This window comes from Xiphias gladius, chromosome 5 (assembly GCF_016859285.1).
Source record: "Xiphias gladius isolate SHS-SW01 ecotype Sanya breed wild chromosome 5, ASM1685928v1, whole genome shotgun sequence".
Classification (NCBI taxonomy): Eukaryota; Metazoa; Chordata; class Actinopteri; order Istiophoriformes; family Xiphiidae; genus Xiphias; species Xiphias gladius.
The window spans coordinates 22,628,729-22,653,094 of NC_053404.1; the positions used below are offsets into that span (position 1 = coordinate 22,628,729).

General features: G+C 43.8%; 2 protein-coding genes across 8 annotated transcripts in view; one reads left to right on the top strand and one right to left on the bottom strand.

Annotated features, from left to right (window-relative positions):
* The window catches only part of LOC120789870 (NACHT, LRR and PYD domains-containing protein 12-like), a 1,168,582-nt gene that overhangs the window by 734,077 nt on the left and 410,139 nt on the right, over positions 1-24,366 (bottom strand). The gene's annotated exons all lie outside the window — the stretch shown is intronic.
* Positions 1-24,366, top strand: part of sugct (succinyl-CoA:glutarate-CoA transferase) — a 70,463-nt gene that overhangs the window by 9,864 nt on the left and 36,233 nt on the right. For 3 of the 5 annotated variants that reach the window (XR_005707471.1, XM_040127088.1, XM_040127089.1), the window contains exons 9-12: positions 5,129-5,224; positions 10,453-10,524; positions 10,781-10,878; positions 11,513-11,615. Coding sequence is in view for 4 of the 5 variants with exons in the window: in XM_040127088.1 (XP_039983022.1) it covers positions 5,129-5,224; positions 10,453-10,524; positions 10,781-10,878; positions 11,513-11,615 (369 nt within the window). In the remaining variant the exon portion in view is untranslated. The remainder of the gene's footprint in view (positions 1-5,128; positions 5,225-10,452; positions 10,525-10,780; positions 10,879-11,512; positions 11,616-24,366) is intronic. The other 2 variants (XM_040127090.1, XM_040127091.1) reach the window with 1 other exon arrangement.

Genomic DNA, 24,366 nt, shown 5'->3' on the forward strand with positions numbered 1-24,366 from the left:
ATCAAACGATCGTAATCCCCGAAACGTCTGGTCCTCGGAGACGGATGGGATCGCGCGTCCTTCTGGACTCTGAAGTATTCGAGACACCCAGGGAGCCTTTGAGTTGTCGTGTCAGGACACGCTGCTTGTGTGACATTGTTGCTTTTAAAAACTTGTTTTATGTTTTACATACTCTCCTTTTTCACCTCTTTCATTGGGAAAGATGCTGCTCCACGACTCAGTTCGGCTCATTCCAAGACTTTATGGTCCTCCGGAGAGAAATGGAGTTTACAGATGGAGTTTGGAATAAAAACGCAGAAAAACCTCTTTTCTGCTGAAAACTGTGGTTTAGTAAAGCAAAGGAAGGTTTCGGAGGAAGAGTGGACATTTGTTCACTATTAGTGTAACCGAAGCTGAAGATGTTTTTCCTCTTCAGAAGAAGAAACAGAAAGTTCTTTGATCTCATCTTATTCATTTTCCACCTCGTCCTCCTCCTCCTCTTCTGACAGTGATACCTGTAGGATGTGTAAATGGGGGCTGTGTGTTTTCTACATTTTCCGATTTTTATTCCACTTCCCACCTGCTGGCCGAGGAAATTATTGAGTCCCTTGATGTCGTGGTTTGAACATCCTCCATAGATGCACTTTATACGGCTACGAAGATACGGATAAAATAAAATGACAGGAAACAATATGTAGGTGGATACAGAAAAATGGATTAATAAATAAATTAGGATGGATGGATGAAGATTGACTCCAACACGAGACGAAAAGTGAAATTCAGTCTGTGATTGGTTTTCGAGGCAGCGAGGTCTCGATCTCTGCGGTCGACTCCCACGGCTGCTACACATAAAATAGCCGCAGTCCACCCCCCCCCCATATCCCATGGTGCATTCCTGTATGAAGTGCTGCGACCACAGGCACGTCGACCACGGAGCGGTCCGACCAGAAGGGAGACGAACAATGAGCGCACACAGCCGCGGTGGATCTGAATCCATGTGGACGGGTTTAAGCCGAGTTTGGTTTGCTTGTCAGGGGAAATTTAATCATTACAAACCATCACGGCTCACAGCTGCATCTGTACAAGCTGCCTGCAGGTCCCGAAAAAGCTTTAAACATCAGGAGAAGCTCCACACCAAAGGCTGAAAAGTCAGAAGTCCCAAGTTCAGCTTGAGACGTCTCTAAGTCGCTGTGGTTTGTAGAGGAAATGGCTCAGTCATGCGGAAAAATACCAACTTTTTGATAAAGATAAACACTTTCCCGTACTAGTCCTGAGGGGACAGTTTCCCTGAGATATTGTTAGTCCAAAGACAAGATAGTTCAAATCCATGCAGTTTTTTTTTTTTTTTTGGTAAAAGGGTGAGGGTTCACTTAAAGCGGAACATGAATCCGTAACGCTTTTATTTTTCGGGTCCGGTATTTTCCGACTAATTTTCTGGAAACTTTCCGTATAATTTCTTAAGAATTTTCTGGTATTTAGCTGTGACTTATTAGGTATCTACGCGAGAGGCCTCTGTAGCTTGGTCCCAATTACAATAAGGGAAATGGAGAAAGTGTTAGTTGCTACAGTTATGAAGTAATGACATGTTTGAAATTTTAGGGAAAACCGACATCAGTATCCATCCTAGTTTTCCTAGAAAAGCCAAACAACAACAACTCACTGTTGATAGGACAGAAAATGTCCCACTGAGTGTCCTTATTTTCCACGTCCGGTCTGCTGACCTCAGGCTAGAAATGTGTCTGTAGGTGTAACTGCTCAGTCTGGTGAGTGAGTTTTACTCGTTGGTCACATCTTCAGTGTGAAACACAGAACGGAGGAATTTCCACCGCAGCTGAAACCCGCAGGTCAACGAGCAGTCGACTGTTTCCCGATCAGCCATCAGGTCAACGACGTACGGCAGCTCGGAGTCCTGAAGGATCCGTGCGAAGAAGTTCGACGAGTCTTTCCAGGAGACCCTGGCGGATGCCGACGTCTGCTTACGGACTGTTTCTCACTTCCCTACTGCATCACTTACTCGTTTCTATGCCTCCACGGGAATTTTCTTCAAATTTGGCACATTTTGGGCCGCAACTCAAGAACGAATGAGCTAATTATGACAAATTTTCAGACAAACGTCCTACAGGATAAAGTGACAAAGTGATGACATTTTCCGTCCAAAAGGTCAAAGGTCAGCTTCACCGTGACACCGTCATCTCCTTCGAAAGCCCTTCTCTGACTGTTATCCGACGGCCTAACTCATGACAAGATTGTGACCATGTTTCCTGCGACGCGACTGGTTGGCGGAGGCCGACAACGGCGACGTGGTGATTGTAGCCTCTTAAAAACCTGCCGGCTCACACAGCTCTCGCTGTCACCCTGGGCTGGGCTGTTTTTAATGAGGTCAGTTTGACGTGCTGAGAGTTTCGTTGGTGGCACGGTGATAGAGCTGCAGACTGATGGAGACTGTGCCACATTGTAGGATTTATAATTCTCCACGTTTCATTTATCTATTTATTTCTAGTTATGTATGTTAATGGTGTGAGGGAGTTTTTGTGCCGCTGCTGTCAGTTGATATTTTTGAACACACGCAGGTCATTTCTCTGCACCTGTGCACAGCCTCATGTAGCATTATCACTGCTACTAGCCGCTGCTTCTCTATTATAACCTTGTGGAGCCCTGTTTTGTGCTTCTCTGCTGCCGGGCTGCTTGTTGACAGGAAACTGGCCTATGGAGCGCTTAGCTTCGTGCGAGCTAAGTGGACAAAAGTCAAAACTCCAGCGGCACGTTGAGGGATCGAGAACAATTCTAGTGTGAGAGCAGTGTGTCCTTCGTCAGAGTTAGGGTTATTAGACACTATAAACAGGCTTTCCACCATTCGTACCTGCCAACATGTAAAAGTCTCCCTTCGCTGCTCTGGCTGTCTGTTGTCGAGCTGCGACACACCACCGCTCGGTCTGTGGACGCGGCCTCTCGCCACATGAAAGACTTTTTACTGACTTTCTTGTAATTTATCTCTTTTAATCTCTTGTCGGACTGGAAACTGGTAAAAGGCGACTGTCAGGGCTGATTTAAAGCTGATGTCTGCTGCTGCCGACTGATGCTCAGTTTTATACGACTGTCGTGTCTTTGTGATGGTGATTCAAAGTCAGAGTTCTCTCACATGTGGTGTCACTGTCCTTTAGTCGGCCCAGCGTCTCTCAGCATTAGCTGTATATATCCTATAGAGCCTGTAGTTAGACTGAGGGATCAGGTCCTGTTGTGGGTTTGAGGCTTTAGACAGAGAATAATATCAGTTTCTAAACAGAGCAGTGATTGACAGCACCACCCATCTGAGTGTCAGTCTCTCTGCTCCGCCATGTCAACATCCTTTAAAGCGCTACGACCACCTCTGATCTTCTGCTGCTCTTCTCTCATCTCCCTTCTAATCATACATTTCCCTTTCTTTAGGTTTCCCCTGCCTCTATGCTTTTCGGCTCTCTCTGTGGTCGCCACAGGCTCAGAAAACGTTAACAATAAGCACAAATATGGCATTAAGGGAACTTCCTCGGCCGCAAAGAGGATTAGAAAACAACACGAAGTGGTCAAATTTTTCACCGTTTTCACCTGAAAGAAACGAGGTTTAACAAGCTCGATGCGAGGTAGAGGAATGTTGGCGTCAGACCACATCACATAAGTGTCCTCTTACCATGTCAGCTTTGCATGCGATTTTAAAAAAATACTACAGTAGTTTGGCACAGAATCCGGCAAAGAAAAGCACTGAGAATAAAGTACAATAGAGTATCCAAAATACAACGAAATGAGACAAAAACGGTAAAATAAATGAACAAAACACGTAAAACTTTCGGTCTAACTTTGTCAAGCAACACCTGAGCATTGTTTTTTTTACTTTAAACACGATGAGGATTTAACATTGTCAGCGTTTCATGAAACCTTTCCACAAAAAAACCTTGGAATGGTTGTTTCATTTTAATTTTGGTCTTCTAGTTTTCTAAAAGAAGGCAGGATAGCAACTTTATTGAGACTTTCTCTTTCTTGTATAATAGGTATTTTCTCTGCAACTTTTGATTTTGGTTGAAGATATAATCTCACTGTGAAAAGTGAGTTTTCTGTAATGTTGTATTCCTGCAAATTCTGTCCGGTTTGCCTTTACTTGTTGTCTTTTAAGCTCATATGCGGGCTGGGCAGAGGGAATGCATGAAACAATCATAGTAAACAGTAAAGCCCCTCCTTCGACAGCTCCTTGCATCATTGTTTTCTTTGGATTATTTGCAGGCAGGAAGGCGTTCATTGTAAAGCAGCTGCCAGTTAACACAGGAGATGTACACAGGTTTCAAAGCTGTTTTTTGCCCTGCTAGCGACATGGCTTTTGGAATGCCAATGTCAGTCGTTCGGTCGGTCCACCATTATGCTCCCAACCAATACATCTAGACAACTACTGAGCGGAAGGTGATGAAATATGATTCGGGCATCCACGTTCCCCTCATGATACATTGCAAAAACTTTGGTGATCCCCTGACTTTTCATCCAGCGCCATTAGCATCTCAGAATCTCACTTTTTATTGCACGGCATTTAGACCAAATGTTGGCAGACTCCCCGCTTTTCTCTAAGGATTGCCTCTGGTAATTCTGATGTTTGTGTGGTCTGCGGAGAGTCAGTGTAGATTTTGTTGTTGTAGGATGTGAACAGTTTCAGCTCTTTTGCAGCATGATGGAAATACAGGAGTCCAGGTTTAATTTAAAAACCAGCAGCTGAACTTTAGAGGCGTGAAACATTTGAGAAAAGCTGTTGAAACGGAGACAAAGAGACTGATTTTATTCCCAAAGAGGTAAGGACTAATGTATGTGTGGAGTATGTTTCCGCCACAGAGCTGTGGGTGAAACAAAGGATGGGGGTCGACGACGAACAAGACTCGAGGCCGACGTGTTCGCCAAGAGTCATGAAAAGCGTTTTGCAGGTTTTCAACCACTTGCAAACTCGGTGAAGCCGCGGGGCTGAAGGTGAGCCGCTGGCTGCTCTCGGGTGGCTTTGCGGCGGCAGCGTCAAAAGGAAAGAGAGCAGAGTTGTGGTTTTTAGTTCTTTCAGAACGGACTGACGAGTGAGCGCTGAGCAGGGAGGAACGAGCCTGATGACAGCTCAGATTTAACACCAGTCCACCCCCCCCCCCCTCAGGTTTCCTGTCTCAGCCATATTGCCGCCAACTATCTGAACGCAGGGAAGGAGGCGAGGCGCTGGGGGACGGCCCACGAGAGCATCGTACCTTACCAGGTAACACCCCGAACACTCATCCGACCCTCTTTCTGTCCCTTCGTCCCTTCTTAAAACGCGCAGAGGAGGTGCTTGCGTCAAATCGAAAAACAAAGAATCGTGGGGGCTCTGGCTGCCTTGGTGTGCCTGAGCTAATTTAACAGATTAAGACAAATGCTTAGAGGTTCAGAACTATTAATGAACTATAAATGTGTATATATATTAATATATTAAAATACTGGGAAACAGGGTTGACGGGAATAGGAGGCGCTGGGAGTCACATTCAGACACACAATTATTGAGCAATTGGAGACAGTGTCAGTTGGTTTGTATGTTTTAATGCTGGCGTGTCACACTGTTTCCAGTCTGGAAATCCTTTCCTGTTGTCTCTGTTATCCTTCACTGTCTCCCCATAACCGTCATACAGCCATCGCCATGCTTCTGCAAACCACACAGACATCACTGCTCTTATCACATGATTTTATGAGTCAGATAAAAGCCCCGGTTTTCCAGAAAAGAAACTTCAAGATTTCCACAGTGATAAATTATTTTTTTGTCTCATTTGTATTCCACTAAACTAATTATATTACTCTGAAATATATCCTAATTTCGATAGTCTATTCCGAGTTTCCTTCTTTTGAAAATAAAATACAAAATAATTTCTCATTTTTCTTTTCCTGATCACATTTTTTTTTCGTGTTTATTAAAAACATAAGAGGCTCAAGTAAAAGTGCATTTCTCTCTTCCCTCAGCTTCTCTGTGGTGTCGTTAAAACGTGAATCATTTACTGTCTGCACGGCACAAAAATTGAAAGCACACACGGGGCGTCAGCTGGATAGTATTTCACAATAAGAGCCTGGAAATCAACACTGAAGATGTAGAGTGAACACAAATCAAACCATGCAGGAAACACTGAAACATTTAAAATAAAATATATCTGAAGAAGACTTAAAGTGGATATAATGGATATTTATGTCATGACAATGTGAAAACACTGCGACAGTGTGAAAGGCGTCTCTGGTAGTGAATCATCAGCTGAGTCTGCGGCTCCCCCCGCCTTTGCTGAGCTTTACGGTGAGTCTCAGCTCGTTGTTTATCCGCTTACTGCTCCGGTTCACTCTCACCGCTCTCATAGCGTCGTTTTCGGCCGCGGCAGCAGCCAGATGTTTTCAGAGAAACAGCTGTAATAAAAATTTTAAAAAAAAAGCCACCATCCGCTACCTGCTCAGCAGCAAAAAGCAGACAGACCCAGTCAGAGACCAGCTGGTGAACACGGCGGAGCATTTAGCAGCTAAAGAGCCAGAGGTTTCTCTCAGGAGCTGGTGGAGACCAAAACCAGAGCTAAAAGAGAGGGAGTACTGGACCTAGATTCATCAGGTGGACTCAGACACCAGATCCAGATGAAGGATCCTGTTGCTCTGTAGCTGTTGGATGTGGAAATAAACAGCTGTTTGAGAACAAGTTCAACATATCAATTTGAAAGGTGATGACCTGCATTGCTAGGAATGTTCACCACTTGTTTACAAGGAAAACAAGCGGACAAAAATCTCAGTTATTGCAGGTTTAATGAATCAAGGTATTTTTCCGGATCCGGGACCTGGATCGAAAGTGGAACAGCTATCAGAACCAAACACTATGTACAAGCAAACCGGACAGAAAAAAGTGAGTTTTAGGAGAAGAATGAGGCCCGTTGTTCTTCTTCCTTCCTTTTGTTGCTTCCATATCTAATATTTAAGTTGGCAAACTCAGTTTAATAAAACGAACTCTATAATATTGAATAAATAAAAAAGAACAATAAGAGGTTCTTTACATTCAGACCAGTGTTTTGTATCAGACTGGATCCAACCTTAGTCTTCAGTCTGCTTCACATTACTGCCCCTGAGCCTGAGGGAACTGAGATGTTACTATGTTATTATGGAGGTTCATGACTCACATGTGGACAAGAACTTTAAACCATCACTCACACACACACACACACACACACACACACACACACACACACACACACACACACACACACACACACACAGATAAACTGGCAGCTCGTCCTGATGTTCCGCTCCATCTGCTCGGCGTGAACGTGGCCGTGGCGGCTCGATTCTTGTGGTCGTCGTCTCTCACCAGCCGGCGCTTTATTGTCCGACGCTCAGATCAAATCCTCGTGTGAACCTCCTTACCCACAATGCTGCGCGCTCTCTCCCCCCGGGCGCGGGAGATGAAAGCAGAGCAGACGGGTTTGCCGGAGATCACGACAGTTGAAACAACAGAATTATTGGTGTTTTGTGGTTGGGGCTTTGCGAGGAAGACATTAGAGCTGAGGAAATCGCCCGTCCCCGCTGACGCTTTTTTTAAGTTCACATCTGATTCCCGAGACGGGTCAATTCACATCTCCCAGAAGTGAGACATCCACCATGTCAAAAAACTGAACCATAAGAGAGTAACTGCAGTCAGGAAGGAAAAGTTGAGCCGGGATAGAAACGCAGCAGGGAGGTTAGTCCCTCTGCGAACAGAATATTAATATTTTAGATCATTAAATCAGAGGACACAAAAGAGGATGCCTTGCAGTACAGCTGCATTATGTGAGCAGACTCCATGGTTCAGTTCAAACGTCCAAATAGAAAATAAACCAGTATTTATTACTTAAATGTTGTACATTGTATTTTTAATACTGATGTTGAGATAATGTCGTAAAGACAGCCGACTTGATGTACAGTATGGACTTCAGTGCAGGACTGTAATCAACTTTTCTCTGCTTCGCCACAAAACTGGAAAAGGGACAGACAGCACTGGGACATCAAAGCCTTAAAGGAACGGATGATTTGTAGACTTTATATAAAAACTATAATTTTGGTGAGAAAAAAAAAAATACATGCAAGATAATTACAGCAGGAGCCAACTTTTGATGTACCTCATCCACAGCGGACGGTATACTGTATGAGATGGGAACAGAAAAAAAGCATAAAACATTAAAATGCAAATTAAAAGAATAGAGACAGTTTTAAAGGACATTAAAAAAGAGCCATTTAGGATTAGTTTTGGAAGCAGATCCACAAGTCTGTCACCGTGTTTGTCTGAATGGCTTTATCCCAGAATGCACATGATTTTTTGGGGGATTTTTTTGCTGAAATGTCTTCTTATAATTATCGTGCAGTCTTGGTGGAGCTCCGAGTTGTGTAATTAAACAAATCTTTTTACTTTGTCAGCACTGCTGATGCTGATGCTACTCACTACTGAGCTGATCCTGGTTCTTATAGGTGTGTCTCTCTTGTGGCATCATTATATCATCATTGCATCACATACTGAAATGCAAGACAACGTGAAATTATATATGGAACTGATGCTTGTTTACATACCTGTGCAGAGCAAAACACTGTAAATGAATTTAGAAAGAGTTAGAAAGACAGCGAAGAAGTTTATTCACTTTTATTAAAATATTAAATCACGTTCATTGAACATCAGAGTATGTCTGTTGGATGGGTTACAAAGGCTCCATTTTTGGCCACCATGGGGATGAAAGATCTCCACAACCAGCTGCTGGACTGACAGCCTTCACATGTCATCGACTGCCTCATAACGTAGTTGTGGCTCTCGTCAGTACTCCCTCTCTTTTAGCTCTGGTGCTGGTCTCCACCAGCTCTTGAGCGAAACCTCTGGTTCTTTAGCTGCTAAATGCTTCGCCGTGTTCACCAGCTGGTCTCTGACTGGGTCTTTCTGCTGTTTGCTGCTGGGCAGGTAGTGGACAGTGGCTTTATCTGCTGCTGCTGGAAATGCCGAACCGGACAGGAAATGTCCCACAACGCTAAAACTTTGAGCTAAAAGAGGCTGAAAGGCTCAACTGAGCTGCAGGTGGTGATAGACGAAACATGGAGGAGGCGCTTCAGGTCTGTGAGCTCTGTTGGAGGTCGGTGTGGATATGATCTGCAGCCAGCAGGGGGCAGAAGTCGCCCCGCTGTGAACCGACTGCTCCGCCTGCCATCTCCTAGGACTGTTTGGGGTTTTGTGGGTGAACGTCCCGCCGTAGTCCCCCTGTGGACTGCATTACCCACAACTCCCTGAAGCTGGGGATGAAAGAGAGGCGGCGGTCGAGATGAGTGCCGAGTTTAGTGTCACTAAAGGGTTAGTGGTTCTGAATACACACACACACCCGTAACCACATCCCACTGCTGTGTGTGTGTGTGTGTGTGTGTGTTGTGATGTATGACAGCAGTTCTTGTCCTCCTTTCATGTTCCAACAAGTTTTTATTGCAAGCAATTGTGAGAGATAAAGAGGAAGAGGAGGAGAAAGTAAAGACAGGAAGAAGACAATTAGGGAGGCAAAGAGATGTGACTCAAGGGAAGGAGGAGGAGGAGGAAAGGAAGAAAAAAGATAAAGAAGAAGATTGGTCCTCCACCAGCTGGCCTTTTAAACAGGTTTCCTCAGGCGAACTTCAGCTTATTAAACTTATTTTAGAACCCATCAGGGACTCTGGAATAAAATGCAGATGAACCTCCGTCCTCTCAGCCCCCACACACACAAAATTCTATTTCATTAGATGAAATTTCATATCTACCTGCTGGGAAGAATCTACGTAATGAAAAAGATTCTAATCCCCAAAGTCAACAACACAAAGTCAGCATCTCTGCTGCCTCTGAACTTCCTGACGCAGCTTCTAAAAGCACGGGTAGACACGACAGTGACGACGTCTGGAATTAGTTTCATTAAACCACCACAGAAGAAGAGGACACGGCGAGAGGAGGTCACTAAGAGAAGCTGCAGTCAGAGCTCAGACGCTGGCGAACCGTGTGGAGAACGTGATGGAAACCTGACGTTCCTGCTGGTTCCGTGTGTTCATGTGAGGAAGGTTCCAGTCTCCTCACGGCTCCTCACAGACTTGATGGTTTCCTCTCTTCGTGATTCTTGTGCGTAAGCGTTCACCAGGTGGATGCAAACCCACTGACCGTTTTCAAAATGTAACAAAAATAATAACAACTAACACATCATTGATCGCTTGTTTGTTCCTTTTTTCTTGCTCTTTTCTCAGTTTCTCTTCATCGACTCTCATGTACTATATGACACTGGAGAGCAGCAACAGAAATGTGGAAATTCATTGTTGGAATTGCTGTTTTGAGTTGGTTGCCTTTCTTTTTTTTTTCCTTGCAGTTGTGGAAGCGTTTTGTCTTGATCTGGTTCCAGAGGTTTCGGTCGGGAGATGAAATGTTGTGTTTGCGGTGCTTTGATGTGTGGTGTCTCTGTCCCGTCTCTGTTTCAGGGCTTCAAAACCAAAGATGGACACATCGTTGTAGCTGCAGGCAACGACAAACAGTTTGTCCAAGTCTGTCAGGTAGGTAGCTCCACCTACACGAGCACACATGTTAGTCTACACGTAAATATCGTGATGAGTATTCACCCCAGAAATGGGTGATATAAATGATATACATATCTACATACTTTTAAAGGAAAACACAGTGTCTCCACGACTGCTTAGTGCCACTAGAGGTGGGGAGTATGTGAAGCTCAAAATGTTCAGTGGAATTTTTTCAGACTTGGAGACTTTTAAATAGTAAAACTGTTGTTTGTGTGTTTGTGTGCGTTTACAGGTTTTGGAGCTGATGCAGCTCACGGAGGAGCCAAAATACAAAACCAACAAGCTGAGAGTCCAAAACCGCAAACAACTGCTGCACACACTGTCACAGAGGTACACACACATCCTTGTCAGGACACTGTATTGACCCATAGTCATTGTGGACGGTTCAACCTTAACCCTAACCTTAACCTACAGGTCCCAAGGAGGTAACAAAAAACTTTTGCAGGACAATTCCTCTTCTACTTGTTCCTCTTCTTCTTTTTCTACTTCTACTTCTTGTTTTGTCTGCTGCTGCTTCTTTGTTTTGTCTATAAAATATAACAAAATGGTAAAAAGAAAAACCCCAGTCATCATTTCTTAGAGCCCCAGGTGGCGTCTTCAACAGTCCACAACCCAGAGAGATTCATTTTACTGTCCGGTACGGCAGAGAAAAACATTCAAATTTTACCTTTGGGGATCTGGAAACAGCAAATGTCTATTTTTGCTGATGATTATTTGATTATCAAAATAGTTTTTATTATTATTTGTCTTTCGGTTGACTAATTGCTGCAGCTCCAAAAGATCCATGTTATATTAAATCATTCAGAAATTAAAGTCAGGATAAGATAAGATAGTATTTTTTAATAAAGGGTATATGTGTGTAGGTGAGCAATAGACACAGGTGATGATAATAATCATTTTGATAATGTAGTATTTCATTATTTCCAATTGTAATAATTAATGTCTTCTCATTTCTGTCTGTCAGGTTTCTGCAGGAGAAGACAGCTGATTGGCTGAGGAGGTTCGAGGGCTCAGGTGTTCCCGTTGGACCAATCAACAGCATCCAGGAAGTCTTCTCTGACCCACAGGTAAGTCGGCCAGAAGCCGCACGCGCAGCGCAGACTACGCGCTGTCTGTTTTCTGGATTGAAGCGGGATCGTGTTCCTACAGGCTGCACTTACAGAGGTTTCAGGGAAACGATTCTTTGAAAAGATGCTATATGATTTTATACGATTTAAAGGCCTAAAGAACAGAAATCTGAAGAAAAAGCGAGCGTTTCGAGCCATGTCCTGAGAAGTCTGGGCCGTTTGAGTCTGTCAGTCTTTGAATTTCACCATTTTTTCGTCATGGCGACTGAGCGCGCTTCTGCACAGATTTCTCAGTTTTCCCAACAAGAGAACGAACGGCAGTGCTCTCTTGCCCGGCTGCGTTCTCCTCTCTCTTCTTCATTTACCCGTCTCTCTCTCTCTCCTGTGCTGAAGAGCGTCGTGACCGTAGCTTGGACTTTTGTTAAGCAGGGAAACAGACCTACAGACAGACCCAACAAGCTGATTACTTGCTGTTGTAAGTAGTGATATTCTTGCCAGCATTTGACCACTGCCGCTGACGGCGTGACCGAACCTTAGGACTGAGCGTCCATGAACTAGCTGTGCTTCAGTGGGGTGAGTAGCTAGGCTGCGGCAGAGCTCCGAGGTAGACACATTCATCTGGTTCCCCGGTCCCGCTGTGGCTGCTCTGTCGCTGTTGAACCAGTAGAAAACTGTTCTAAGCAGGACAGGAGCTCAGCGTTGTGTTCACGGCGCCTCTGAAAACGATAGTAGTCAAACTAAAGGCAGGAATAGAAATTATCGGTGCTGGTGTTACCCCTGTGTCCAGGATATAGTAAAACTGTCATACTGGCCCATCTCCCTTATGTATGGACTCATTATTCACATCCTGCATGGGCCTTCCCATTGGTCCACTTGGTGCGAAGGATCGACCACCTCAGCGCACACACCTGGGAAATTACGCCAGGTCACGTGATCAGCTTAGGACTTTCCTAGCAGATGAGGATCACCTGAATGCATCGTTAAACAGCTGACCAACGTTCAGCAGGTTGTTTGTTCCGAAATCAGCCGGAACAGAGCTGCATTTGTCCGAGTCTCTGAACCGTGTCTGACTGTCCCCGTGTGGTGTGGTGGTTAAAGGATGCCGTACCAGCACCTGAAGTGGACTCAGACCATCTGCTGGTGGAAATGTTCCCTCCTCTGAACGTGTGTGTGTGTGTGTGTTTCAGTGTCATGGCTGCTCATCAAACTCTCCTCCATATGGATTAAAAACACATTACTCACTGCTCAAGGATTACACAACTCAGCATGTTGTTATAACACACTGCTGCAGGCCTCATTACTGTGTGTGTGTGTGTGTGTGTGTGTGTGTGTGTGTGTGTGTGAGACACAAAGCAACTGGACATATGGCCTGTGTGTGTGTCTATAGAATTAAATGAAAGAAAAATGAAATTAATCACATAGAGAGCCTCTTTCTGTCTTTCCCTTTTCTTTTTCTTAAGTTTCTCCTCTTTCTTCTTCTCTCCCTCTTTTTCTCTCTATAATAAAAACAAACCCCTTGATTAGTGCCTTGATTAGTGGGCGAGTTCCCCAGCCAGTTATCTGTCTTTATCCAATCCAATGTGAGAACCCCCCCCATCATGCGGGCTGTATCAGCTCAACCTCCTCCCATTCGGTCCCATTTGTTTTCATCACCGGTTGGTTGCGGTCGAATGAATCCTCGTCTGTCGCGTGTCTTAAGTTTGTCTGTGACAGATAGACTTTCCACCAGCGTAGATGCAGCAATCTCCAGCCTTCGTCTCTTTAACTTGAATTTAACAGATAAAATCCAGATGAGATTTAAGACACTTCCATTTACACTCACTCCATATCTTAGTCACTCGTCTACATGTAAATCAGGGTCGACCGGTCCTCCGGTCCGGGGGCAGGTGGAGAAGCATCTGAAGAAGAAGAACATCTGCACACAAAAACACGTTGAACGAATCGTATTCAGCAGCCACGAGCAAACCGAGGTTTTACCGTCCTGTCGGCCCTGACTCGCGCCGGCTCCCCGATCAGGGATCAGACGAACCGACCCGGTATTTAACTGTACGTGTAGAAATGTCCGGAGCCGTTTCTCCCGGTTAATGAGACCGAACAACGGCGAAACCTGAGCTGCTGTTACCACAGACGCAGACCGGGGACGGACGGTTTCCACACCCCGATCGCTGACACAGTTACTCTGTGGCATGAGGACAGATTACGTATGTGTCTTGGAGAGACATCTGGCCAGAGGTGGTCTGAAGGATCAGATTTCAGAGCTTCTCGGATGCATTTACACTCAGCTTTTTCACAGATCAGATAGACATCTGATCTACCGGAGACCCGGTGTAAGATCGTCTTTCGGCTCACTGAGATTGTGCTGGTTAGAATGAGAAAGACTGAACAGGCTTTCGATGGTGAGGATGATGTGCTTCAATTTTAATGTTGCTGGATGACAGGCATTGACCAGAGTGTTGGAAAGTGACGCTAATGGAGTTGCAACAATTAGGTGATAGGTTGACTGACAGAAATATAATCGTTTGGATAATTGATTAATCACGTAAGTGATTTTTCAAGCAAATATGGCAAAAATTCAAGGGGCCCAGCTTCTTCTTTGTCCTCTATGGTAGTAGATTCAGTATCGTTGAGATTTGGACTGACATTGGTCGGAGCAACAAGAGAACCGAAGACGTCATCTTCAATGTTCTGACATTTTTAGACCAAACAATTTAATCAGTTAATCGAGAAATCAGTTGGCAGATAAATCGATAATGAAGATGATCACCAGTTGCAGCCCTACATGCTAATGCTCGCATGTTGACTCCAGTCCGTCCTCCCTGTCTGCTGTTCCCTGAATCTTCCGCATCTCTGTGGCTTTGAACAAGTTTTATGTGAATGTGTGTTTTGAGGACAACAGCTCCCATCACCACCTGGCGCGGCACTGTCATATAAAAGCTATGACTCAGTGTGTGTGTGTGTGTGTGTGTGTGTGTGCATGTGTGTGTCAGACCAGCCCATCTGCCTCTATAAGCCTGCTGCACCACAGTAACTTGTTTTCAACTAACTCCGGACGCACGCACGCAGACATACACCTGTGAGTGCGGACTGATGACACAGATGTTTCCAAACATCTGGCAGAGAAGATCGTAGAGCCCCTTCACACCACCACAATCCACTGGAATGTAACTAAGTAAATTTACTCAAATACTGTAATTAAGTATAAAAATACTTTTGTCTGATGGTTATAGATACTAATGTATGGCCAGATTAACATTTTACATTTAAAAAAAGTATAATAAGCTGCTAAAATCAAATTCCCTTTTAAAGATCAACTCTGACCGACATGTAAACCTCAAGATTCGTCCGTCAGTCTCCAAACAGATCATCATCATTAAACCACATATTGTTTAAACTGTTCCCCACATGATGGCTGCAACTAACCCGAAAAAAAAAACAAAAAAAAAATCCTCTGACGAAAATTCAGTTCTGCTGAAGTTCAGATTCAGCTCGAAAGATTGAGTTTCTTCCACATCATTCTGTTTACACTGAGCGTGCTTGGAAATAATGGCCGCCTCGGTGTTTGGCTCACTGGCATCCATTCACGGGCAGTAAACACATCGACCCACACCAGAGCTCATGTTTCACAGACAGTAGATCGTGTCAGGTTAGCCAGAGAGATGGGGTCAATTTTTTTATACACGATTTCATTTTGATTTAAAGTTTGTAAATTTCCGTGCTGGCAGCAGTTTGCGGTCTCCCTTAGACCAGGTTGGAGGTTTACACAGACCATCCTTTCAAGTATAATCAAGTAGTCAGTCATCAGAATGAAAGTAATTGTTAGTTGCATCATATTCCACCCGGTAGATCCTGCACAGTTCCTTCTATCTTATACTGCAGTCAGAAATGAAGCCCTTCTTCTTCATTTTTTACCAATTTATCTTTCATTTCATTAAATCAGACAGTAGAAACAATTTAGCACGATTTAAAAAAAAAAAAAAGAAAAAAAAAGATGTACTTCATCATCTTTATTATGGAAGTGATTTTCCTTCAATAAATCTCTCTAACTTCTTCGACCTTGAACGCACCATCCAGGAAAACTTTGAAACTGGCCCCTGCAAGCAGCCACATTATTACCACATGATAGTGGCAGAACCTCTGTTTAAAAATTAAGTTGTATAAAAGTGAACTTGAATAAATAAATAATTGGCTGCGTGGAAGAAAATCAGTCAAAAAAACATATGGTTTATTTTGGAAAAAGCTCAGCAGAAAGTAAAGCTTTCACAGATTTGCAGTTAATGGACTAAAACATGTAAAACTAGCAGTATGTCCCTTTAGAACCGCACTCTGTGTGTGTGTGTGTGTGTGTGTGTGTGTGTGTGTGTGTGTGTGTGTGTGTGTGAGAGTGTGTGAGAGAGAGATGATGTGGAGCTGCAGGTTTCTTCCACACAGCAGCTCTGCAGCGAAGCTGTTCCTAATCAGGACAGTAGGAAGTCACTACTCCGAAACCGAAATCTGGAAGTCGTTTGGAAAAATGCCAAACCCTCCCCTCTCGCTCTTCGCTGTTGGCTCAGGGTCTCTCTCTCTCTCTCTCTCTCTCTCTCTCTCTGTTGATAGTGTCTCTGCCATTTTATTTTTCTTCAAATTCTAAAGTTAGAGGAGCTACTGGTTCCTACAGTATTTTCCTTACTATAAATTCCCCTTCTCTTTCAATGATTTCTTTAATGTTCCTCTGGTCTGTGGCCAAAATCTCTGCCTGTTTACTATGTAGTGCACTATATTTACTGTCCATTTTATCTGAGTGTATAACTGATCCACTAGACTATAAAGTGCCCTTAAAAATGCAGAGAATAAAAGGAAGATGTAGAGTCCATAGCACGTACTGTACTTGCTGCCAACAGTGAGGATTGATAAGTGTCGGAAATCTGAATTCACCGCTCCGTACGTGTTAAACAAGTCCCCCAAATCAAGCAACAAAATACGTCATTTGTCCATGTCCTTTATAAAGACACTTGGAAGTCTTCCCTGATTGGTTAGGTATAGGGACAGATCGTGGTTTGGGGATAAGGTTATTGGAGGGCGTAAATTATACCAGTGATCAAGTCTCACAAACATCCACCTCCTCGTGAACAGCTGGAATTCAGCACGTTGAAAGGAGTGATTTATAAAAGGTTTGTGCAGTTAAAAGCGAATGCAGGCAAACACGCAAAGAGGTTTAGACAAATGTAAAAGTGTTTGCATAAGGTCCAGCGTCGATGCAGAAACTGGATGGGACGTTTACTTCTGAAGTCCTGGACGCCTAAAATAAATCCAGCTTCTTTTCAACTGTATTTGTATATTTTTCTCGCCTGCTCTCCATGTGGCAGCTCTCCCTGTCATGCTGTCATTACTTTTTTCTTTCCCGTTGTTTTGCTTTTCAGCTATAAAACCCTTTTGTTGTTATTTTATTAAACTTTCTCGCTGTTTTCTCTCTCTTGTGTCTTGTTTACACTCACATTTTCACATCTTGAAGTTCTCACAGTCATTTTTACCTTTTTACAGTTTCCTGTTCCTCTGCCCTCTTGTTGCTCACTCTCTCTCTCTCTCTCTGTCCCAGGAGTTCAGCAGTAACCGACCTTGTTTTTACGACTACAAACCCTCCGTCCATGTATCTGTCATGTCGTCTGGGCAGCGGCCAGGTCCTGCAGAAAATATCCAGCTGAATATGGCTTTAATATCCTGACTACTGGAGGTGCACTTGATTTATCCCAGCTGAAACCTAAACAGCCTCTGAAGTGAATACCTAACATGTAAGATCAAATAAATCAGCCACTCTTGAGGCTCAAACCACCCACTTCTGGCAGCGCTAGTACCTTGCTCTTTACTTAGCTAAACAGGGAATCAAATAATTTAACCTACACCTCTGTCCAGTGCTCTGAACTACACAGGGGAGCTGGGAGTTGAACTCTTAACTCTGGCGTTAGTACAGACTTGCTTTATCCAGTTGCTTTTAACAGAAAATTAAACTCTACGTTTGCAAGGTTTGTGCCCTTAGTGGGCCAAACAGAGACTGAAGGAATTGAACTCCCAACCCTTGCAGTGCTAGTTAACTGTGCTCACATCACTGCCGTGCTCAAGGGTATTTATCCTCAAACCATGGCAGTTTTTATAGTCTTCCTCTAGCGAAATGATCCGACAGTGCTGGAAGTGTTGGAACTAAAGCTCGTACCATGGCAGTGTTGGTACCATTTGCTCGGGAATCTAACCCGTGAGCCCTGTGGTGTAAGCGCCTTGCTCTTGCTCTTAGTGGGATTTAGGGAATTGAACTCCCAATCTTTTCAGTACTAGTTACTTGCACTCACATCACTGCCTTGCTCAAGGGAATTTAAACCCTAACCATTGCAGTATCAGTGCCTTGCTCTTGGAAAATTAAACCTCAGATCTTCAAGTGACTTGGTCTAGGGAAATAAACCTTTAATGGTGGAAGTGTCAGCTGCTCTTTCTTGGGAATTGAACCTGTAACTCTGGTAGTATGGGTGCCTTGCTCTAGAGAATGGAAGCTCTCACCCTGGATTCCTTCAGATCTTTTTCTAAGGATTAAAACCTCTAACTCTGGGAATTTTAGTGCCTTGCTTTGCTCACTGAGCTACAACCTCAGAGTTTTTTTCCCCCATCCCTTGAAATATAGTTTTTTTTGTCATCTTTAGAGCAATTTGTATCTTTTCTTGGACACAAATTCTAAAAAGTATCTTTATTACTGTCTGGAAATTGTCAAATAAAGCAGAAAAACCATAAAAAGGATGCTGCAGAAGACGTCACTTTACTGGCAAACTCCAACTCCCAGGTCACGAGGACCACACATTGTCTACTGGAAAACAAAGGGAGCCTCCAGTCACATTCTTGGGAAACACTCCCTTCATATGGACTGGATTGAAGGTCAGATGGAGGGATCGAAGGTGTGAGGACAGACAAAACGCTTCCTCTGAGGACACTGGGATCAAACCCCCAGTATCCTCAGAGATCCTGACTCGTCTCCAAGATGTCAGGCCTAAACATAGAGGTGATAGAAAGATAAAATGTACCACTTGAATGTCAGATTTGTCCACATTTATCAAGCCTGACTTATTTCCAACGCTGTGAAATGGATGGAACGACGGAACAATCAGATCATGGAACTAGTCTGGACTAGTCTTTTAAAGACCTATTGTGCCTGATATGATCTAGTTTTCCCCACAGACAGAAATCTGTCTATACTGAGTTGATGGATCTGTGAATGTGAATGTGGAAAATCTCTGCATCTCTGAATGCAGAGTCTTAGGAATGCTTGATAACATTCTACAGTAGTATTATAAAGCAGTGGAGGCCACTTCAGGTTTATTCAAATTCTGTTTAGTTGTTTGGTGCGTGGTCCGTCTTTTTGTAGATTAGATAGCACGAGGTCGTGACCAACGCGTCGCATCCATCAATGTCTAAATATCGGCCACTTCAAATCTCGCCATGTAACGTGTCATGTTAATAGCTGGATAAATGTAGACGTCACGTCATGCAGATATTTTGCTACATGTGGATGTCATTTCACCTTGTGTCACTTTGATAGCTGTGTAGATATAATGTCATTCGACGTCATTTCATGTAGATAACCGGCTAGATCTGGGCGTAACGTCATGTCATCAATGTAGATTGTGTTTATAAGTGGATAACTGCCCAAATTTTGACCTCTCTTCATGTCAAGCCAGGTAACAATAAGTGGATAATTGGCTAGATGTTGTCGACGTCATGTCGAGTCACGTTATGTCATGCCGTGTGGGGTCGTATCAACTTACATAACGACAAGGTGATAACCGACCCAGTTCTGAGGGTTTCTTTATACAGCCGCCATTTTAAAAACTGACAATCATACGGGAGATATGCATCAGAGACGAAGAATAACAAGGAAGTTTGTGCACCCACGGGAGCAGGACAGGCAGCAGGATGTGATGGATGATCACAAATCTTACAAGAAACTTTTTTGAGTCTTTTATGGACTGGATTCTTTCTCAACAGATATTGAATAATGTTGGGGGTCTGTTTCAGGGTAGGCTGGATTTAACGTCATGTTGACAGACTTGAGGCTTCCTCCAGGTCACGTTGACCTAACTCCATCTTGTTCCCAGATAAACCACAATCTGACAGCTAAACGCAGCTCGAGGGAAATATATTTCTGGTCTGTTTGACTGGTGGGCTGGATAGATGAATGTGGACATGTTGGGAGGATTGATGACCAACTTTAACTCCAAAATGAATTTTCCACCATTACATGAAAATAGACAATCACAAGAAAATGATTGGTAGTGTTTATAATAGTAAAGCAGCTAACTTTGACCTCTGGTTGATATAATGGCACATTTATTGACTTAGTACACTACTTAGTAGTGATTTTAGACTTATTACAGAGTCAGTATTTTACTTGTGTAGTTGTAGGACAAAGTTGCATTTCTAGAGGTGGATGGGACATGAATAGCCAGTCATCTTTTGCTTTCTTAGCTGTGATCGGTACACCTTTCTGACTGACTTGAGAGGCCTAATAACCTGAGGTACAGCAATAATCTTTGCCTGGTCCTTAGTTGAATTTGCGTTACACCGTCTCTGTCACTTCTTACTTTTTGTTGCGCACATCGTTGCTTGCAAGCGCAGCAAGTAGTTCTCGCATTAGCATGCATCGTGTACATAGAGGTATGCAAAATCAGGGGGAAATAGGCACAGAACAGCTACAGCAGAAGGGGGTTAAAGCATAAGATGCCCCCTCAAAAAAACTGTTAAATAAACACGAGAGGTTCCAGGTTATAATGGCAGTGCCGTACCCAAGTATGAATCTGATTGGTTGTTACTTGGCGGCTGAGCAGCTGATGAATGAGCGAAGCAGCTGATGCCAGTCAGCTAGTGCAGTTACGACTTCAGCGCTTTGCCTAACCGAATGCAATGCGTCATTTTCTCCAACAGTTGACCTAACTCTGTGCCAAGCAGCACTTTACTCTGCTGCTATCTGTAATCTTGAAGACAAAGGTTGTACAAAAACTGATTCCCAGAGTCTGCAACAGTCGCTGTGGGGCTTTCAGATCAGTGTTTTAGGAGGTCACGCAGACTCCGCTCTTCATTCGTTAACTGCCCGATAGCCAGGCAGCTGCTCAGTAAACAGACAGTGCTGGTCCTGTAGTTTGAGAGGTTTGGAAGAAAATGATGTCAGCAAAGCTTCGTGTGTCTTCTCGGGGATTTTTAGGTGGTTTGGAGGACACCCACTCAGCATCCTCCCCTGTTCCGAAACACATTTCTCTGCCAGATAAATTGCCTTAGACTGTCAAACAATGAATCGCCCTATTATCAGAGGTAGTGCAGAGTCAGCAGGGAGAGCTTCTCATAACTCTGCTGCGGGTGTAGTTTGGATGACCGGCAGCATTTTTTGGTAATGGACCCAACAAGGAGAATCAAATCAAAGTGAAAAGTGATGAGAAAACACACAAGGAGGTGTATGCTGTGGGGCTTTTCTTTGAATCAGTCATAACTTCCTGCTTCACAAAAAAAAACTGGACATGACTTTTGAAGGATGTAATCAGTCTGCTTCTTGGTGGGAGATCCATCGCTCGGGATAGAAATCACAGATGATGACCAAAACAAAATGACCGCTGCTTAGAAAGTTCAGTGTGATTCACTTGTGGAAGAATTTATGTGTAATATATATTGCGTGCTAAATCAAACAGTGCATTTTGGCAGAACTCTACTAAATAAAAACCAACATTTACCAAAATGTAAATTTAATGGAGTTTGAAGTTTGCAGAAAGACTCCTTACGCAACTTTTGATGGATTTTGTGATGACCCTTTCCCAGAAACAATTCCTTGAGAAGCAGTGAATGCAGAGAGCGTGTCTCTTCAGGCCTTGCTGGATTACCCTTGCTCCACATTCCTTGCAATTCTTTTTATTTTTTTTTTATTTTATGGTTTTACATACCTTTTGTAACTGAGGTTTTGAAAGGTGCTACAGAAATACAGTCAGCTTGGATGTCAGGGGGGAGGAATGTTCCATAAATATTTCCGCCAAATTACTATTTATATGCACTCAGTGTATCTTATATCAGCACAGAATTGAAAATCCAGCCGTGGTGGCTCATGGCACGGGTATCCCAACCCTGTGGAAAAAATACAAAAGGCATGTTTCTGACAGAACATACATACAGCAACACTTGTGTTTCTCAACGGTTCATCTTGTCTTCTAATTGGACATGAGAAATGATACTGGCTTGGAAAAGGTTGCCGACCGTCGCCTTGATTTGTTCTCTCAGTCTGGTGTTTCATGCCCCCTCGAATTACCCAAAGTACCCGTTCCCTCTCCCTTGTATGCCTCCATCCGCAGATGAGTGTTTGTGACCTTGTTCGCATCTGCGACATCGTCAAACCTTTTTTACAGTGAAACGGTCTGGCATCCTGTCAGATACATTTAAGGCATGTCAAAGATAACACCTGATGCATGTCCACGTATCCCATGATAAAAATTAAACCGTTAAAGTCCAGGTGCTTAGGCGTGTAGTGAGCGTGTGGGGGGGGGACTAGGATTGAAGGATTTCCCCGTGACTTTTAAAAGTTATTGCTTCGCACTAATACATCCCTATTTTCCCCAAGATTTCTTAAAAAAAGATGAATGAGGTTCAAACACAATGTTAATATATTAGGTGGAAAAATGAAAAAAATGTCAGAATCTCGATTCCTGGTGTTCAACCCTAAATCACGCTCTAAAATAGTAAGCGATTCAAAGGTATGAATAACTGATTTAAGAGAACAGATATGAGCTGACACCTATTGGGCTCCGTGGGACATAAACCTTTTTATGAATATTCTCCGACTCCGTGTGTGATATATTTTCTGCCTCACTTCAAACATTCTCAGCTCCACATCTGCGCCACAGCGCCTTCGTGGAGCTCCTCGGTATCTGCGGAGGCTGTAGAAATGACTGACGGCCGCTTATTTGGCAGGAATCCCTCCTGGTTTGTCTTTTGGTGTTTTTATGAGAGATCTCGAATCCCTGTAATTCCAGCGGTTTTGTTTCCTGCGGTGATCCCTGCATCTCTATGTCTGCTGAAAGAGTGATGGCCTGAGCACATTTGTCGCCTTCTCCGTCCGTGAAGACTCTTGAAACTCAATTAGAGGAGGAACTGTTCCAGCCCGCTGCCTTCTCCTGCGACTCATGGCTCTTATCATCCTTCGGACACGACGACAGATGTATTCCCCTCTCTGACCGTCTATGAAGACCCTCCTGTCTTTGTGTGTGTGTTTTGAAAAGGCTCTTTTATTTAATCCCAGTGATGTTCAAAAGAGGATTGGAGCGAGTTAGAAACTAAGAGAAAGAAAGAAAGCACCAAAGTGAAGCTGTCTGTCACAAGCTGTACTTCAGTTTCAACTGTCGGGTGAAATTCAATTTGAGAAATATGAGGCTCAAGCGAAGAAACGGACTTCCTGGTCGTGAGAAAAACACATCCGTGACGGAAAGGAAGAGTCTATCAAAAGAGGATTTTATGGGTCATATTACATGATTTCGTATAAAGAAGGAAATACAGAAACCTGCTTACTGTCATGCTGAACCTGTAAAATTTCATGTGGCACGAGGGACTCTAATGATACTTTATTAGGTTTCCTATGGCAAATAACTGTAACATACCTAATCTGTTTTATACTACATAAAAGTTATTGTGGCTGTACACTCTACGCCTTGTTACGTGAGTTTACCTTAGTTCATAAATAAGCTAATTTCAGTGAGCCCAGAGTCTTTGGAGGTGACAAATATGTCATGATGGATTTGTCAGAACCACGGAGAGCATCAGGAGAGCAGAGGGACTTTATGAGACCCTTCATCTCTCCATGAGTCTCCCTTATGGTTCAGCATGCTTCAGAGGCGGAGCGTCTTCTAGCAGAACGATATTCAGCAGCATAATATACTTCCCACGGCTATGGCTGCTCCGACAGAACTAGACCTGGTCTGTAAAGATAACCGACTGGAGAAAGGAGCGCGAGCGCTGTCCGAATCGACAGCAGATTGTCTCCGGCAGCCGGGATGGAGCCGGAGGGAGTCGCGGGCTGTCACCCCTCATACAATACTAGACGTTAACAGAGAAAAAGAAAATCGGACTCATATAAGGAGCTCACCGCCAAGTCAGAAAACCTGGCCTTTTTCCTCACAACTAATCAATCATACAGTGGGTGAGATGGGAAAATGAATGTAGTTCCTAATGTCCGGTAGTCTGGTGAGGAGGCGTCCTTTCCCGCCCGACATATTCACGGCCCGGTACTGGATCAAGCCCGGTCGTTGAGCATCGCCGCTCAATCTGACACTGAGTCAACATACAGCAATCAGCCTGTGCATAAGCACAATAAACTTTACAGAAGCAGCTCACAGCTATAAGACATAAAAACCCCTCTGCTACATCTATATGTCTGTTTAAATCAAGCGGTATACGCTAATAACAGAAGATCAAGCCGGATCACAAACCCTCCAAGGATTTTAAAATACCCAAATCTTACAGGGCTCAGGTGTCTTTTGGGGGGAATCGAGCCGTTACTACTCAGAGTTTTTGAGAGGTCCCACAAACATCTGAATCTGAATCTTATCTGTAATCATTTCCTGTAAACTGCCAGCTCTCTGATGTCGGGGTCTCTGACTGAAATTTAAGCTTTTTTCAGGAGGACAGGTCAGTAAAAGCACTCTTTTATAGTGCCGAGCCTGTTCATCTGTCAGCACATCGTGAGCGTGAAAAGGGAAAGAGCAACTAAATG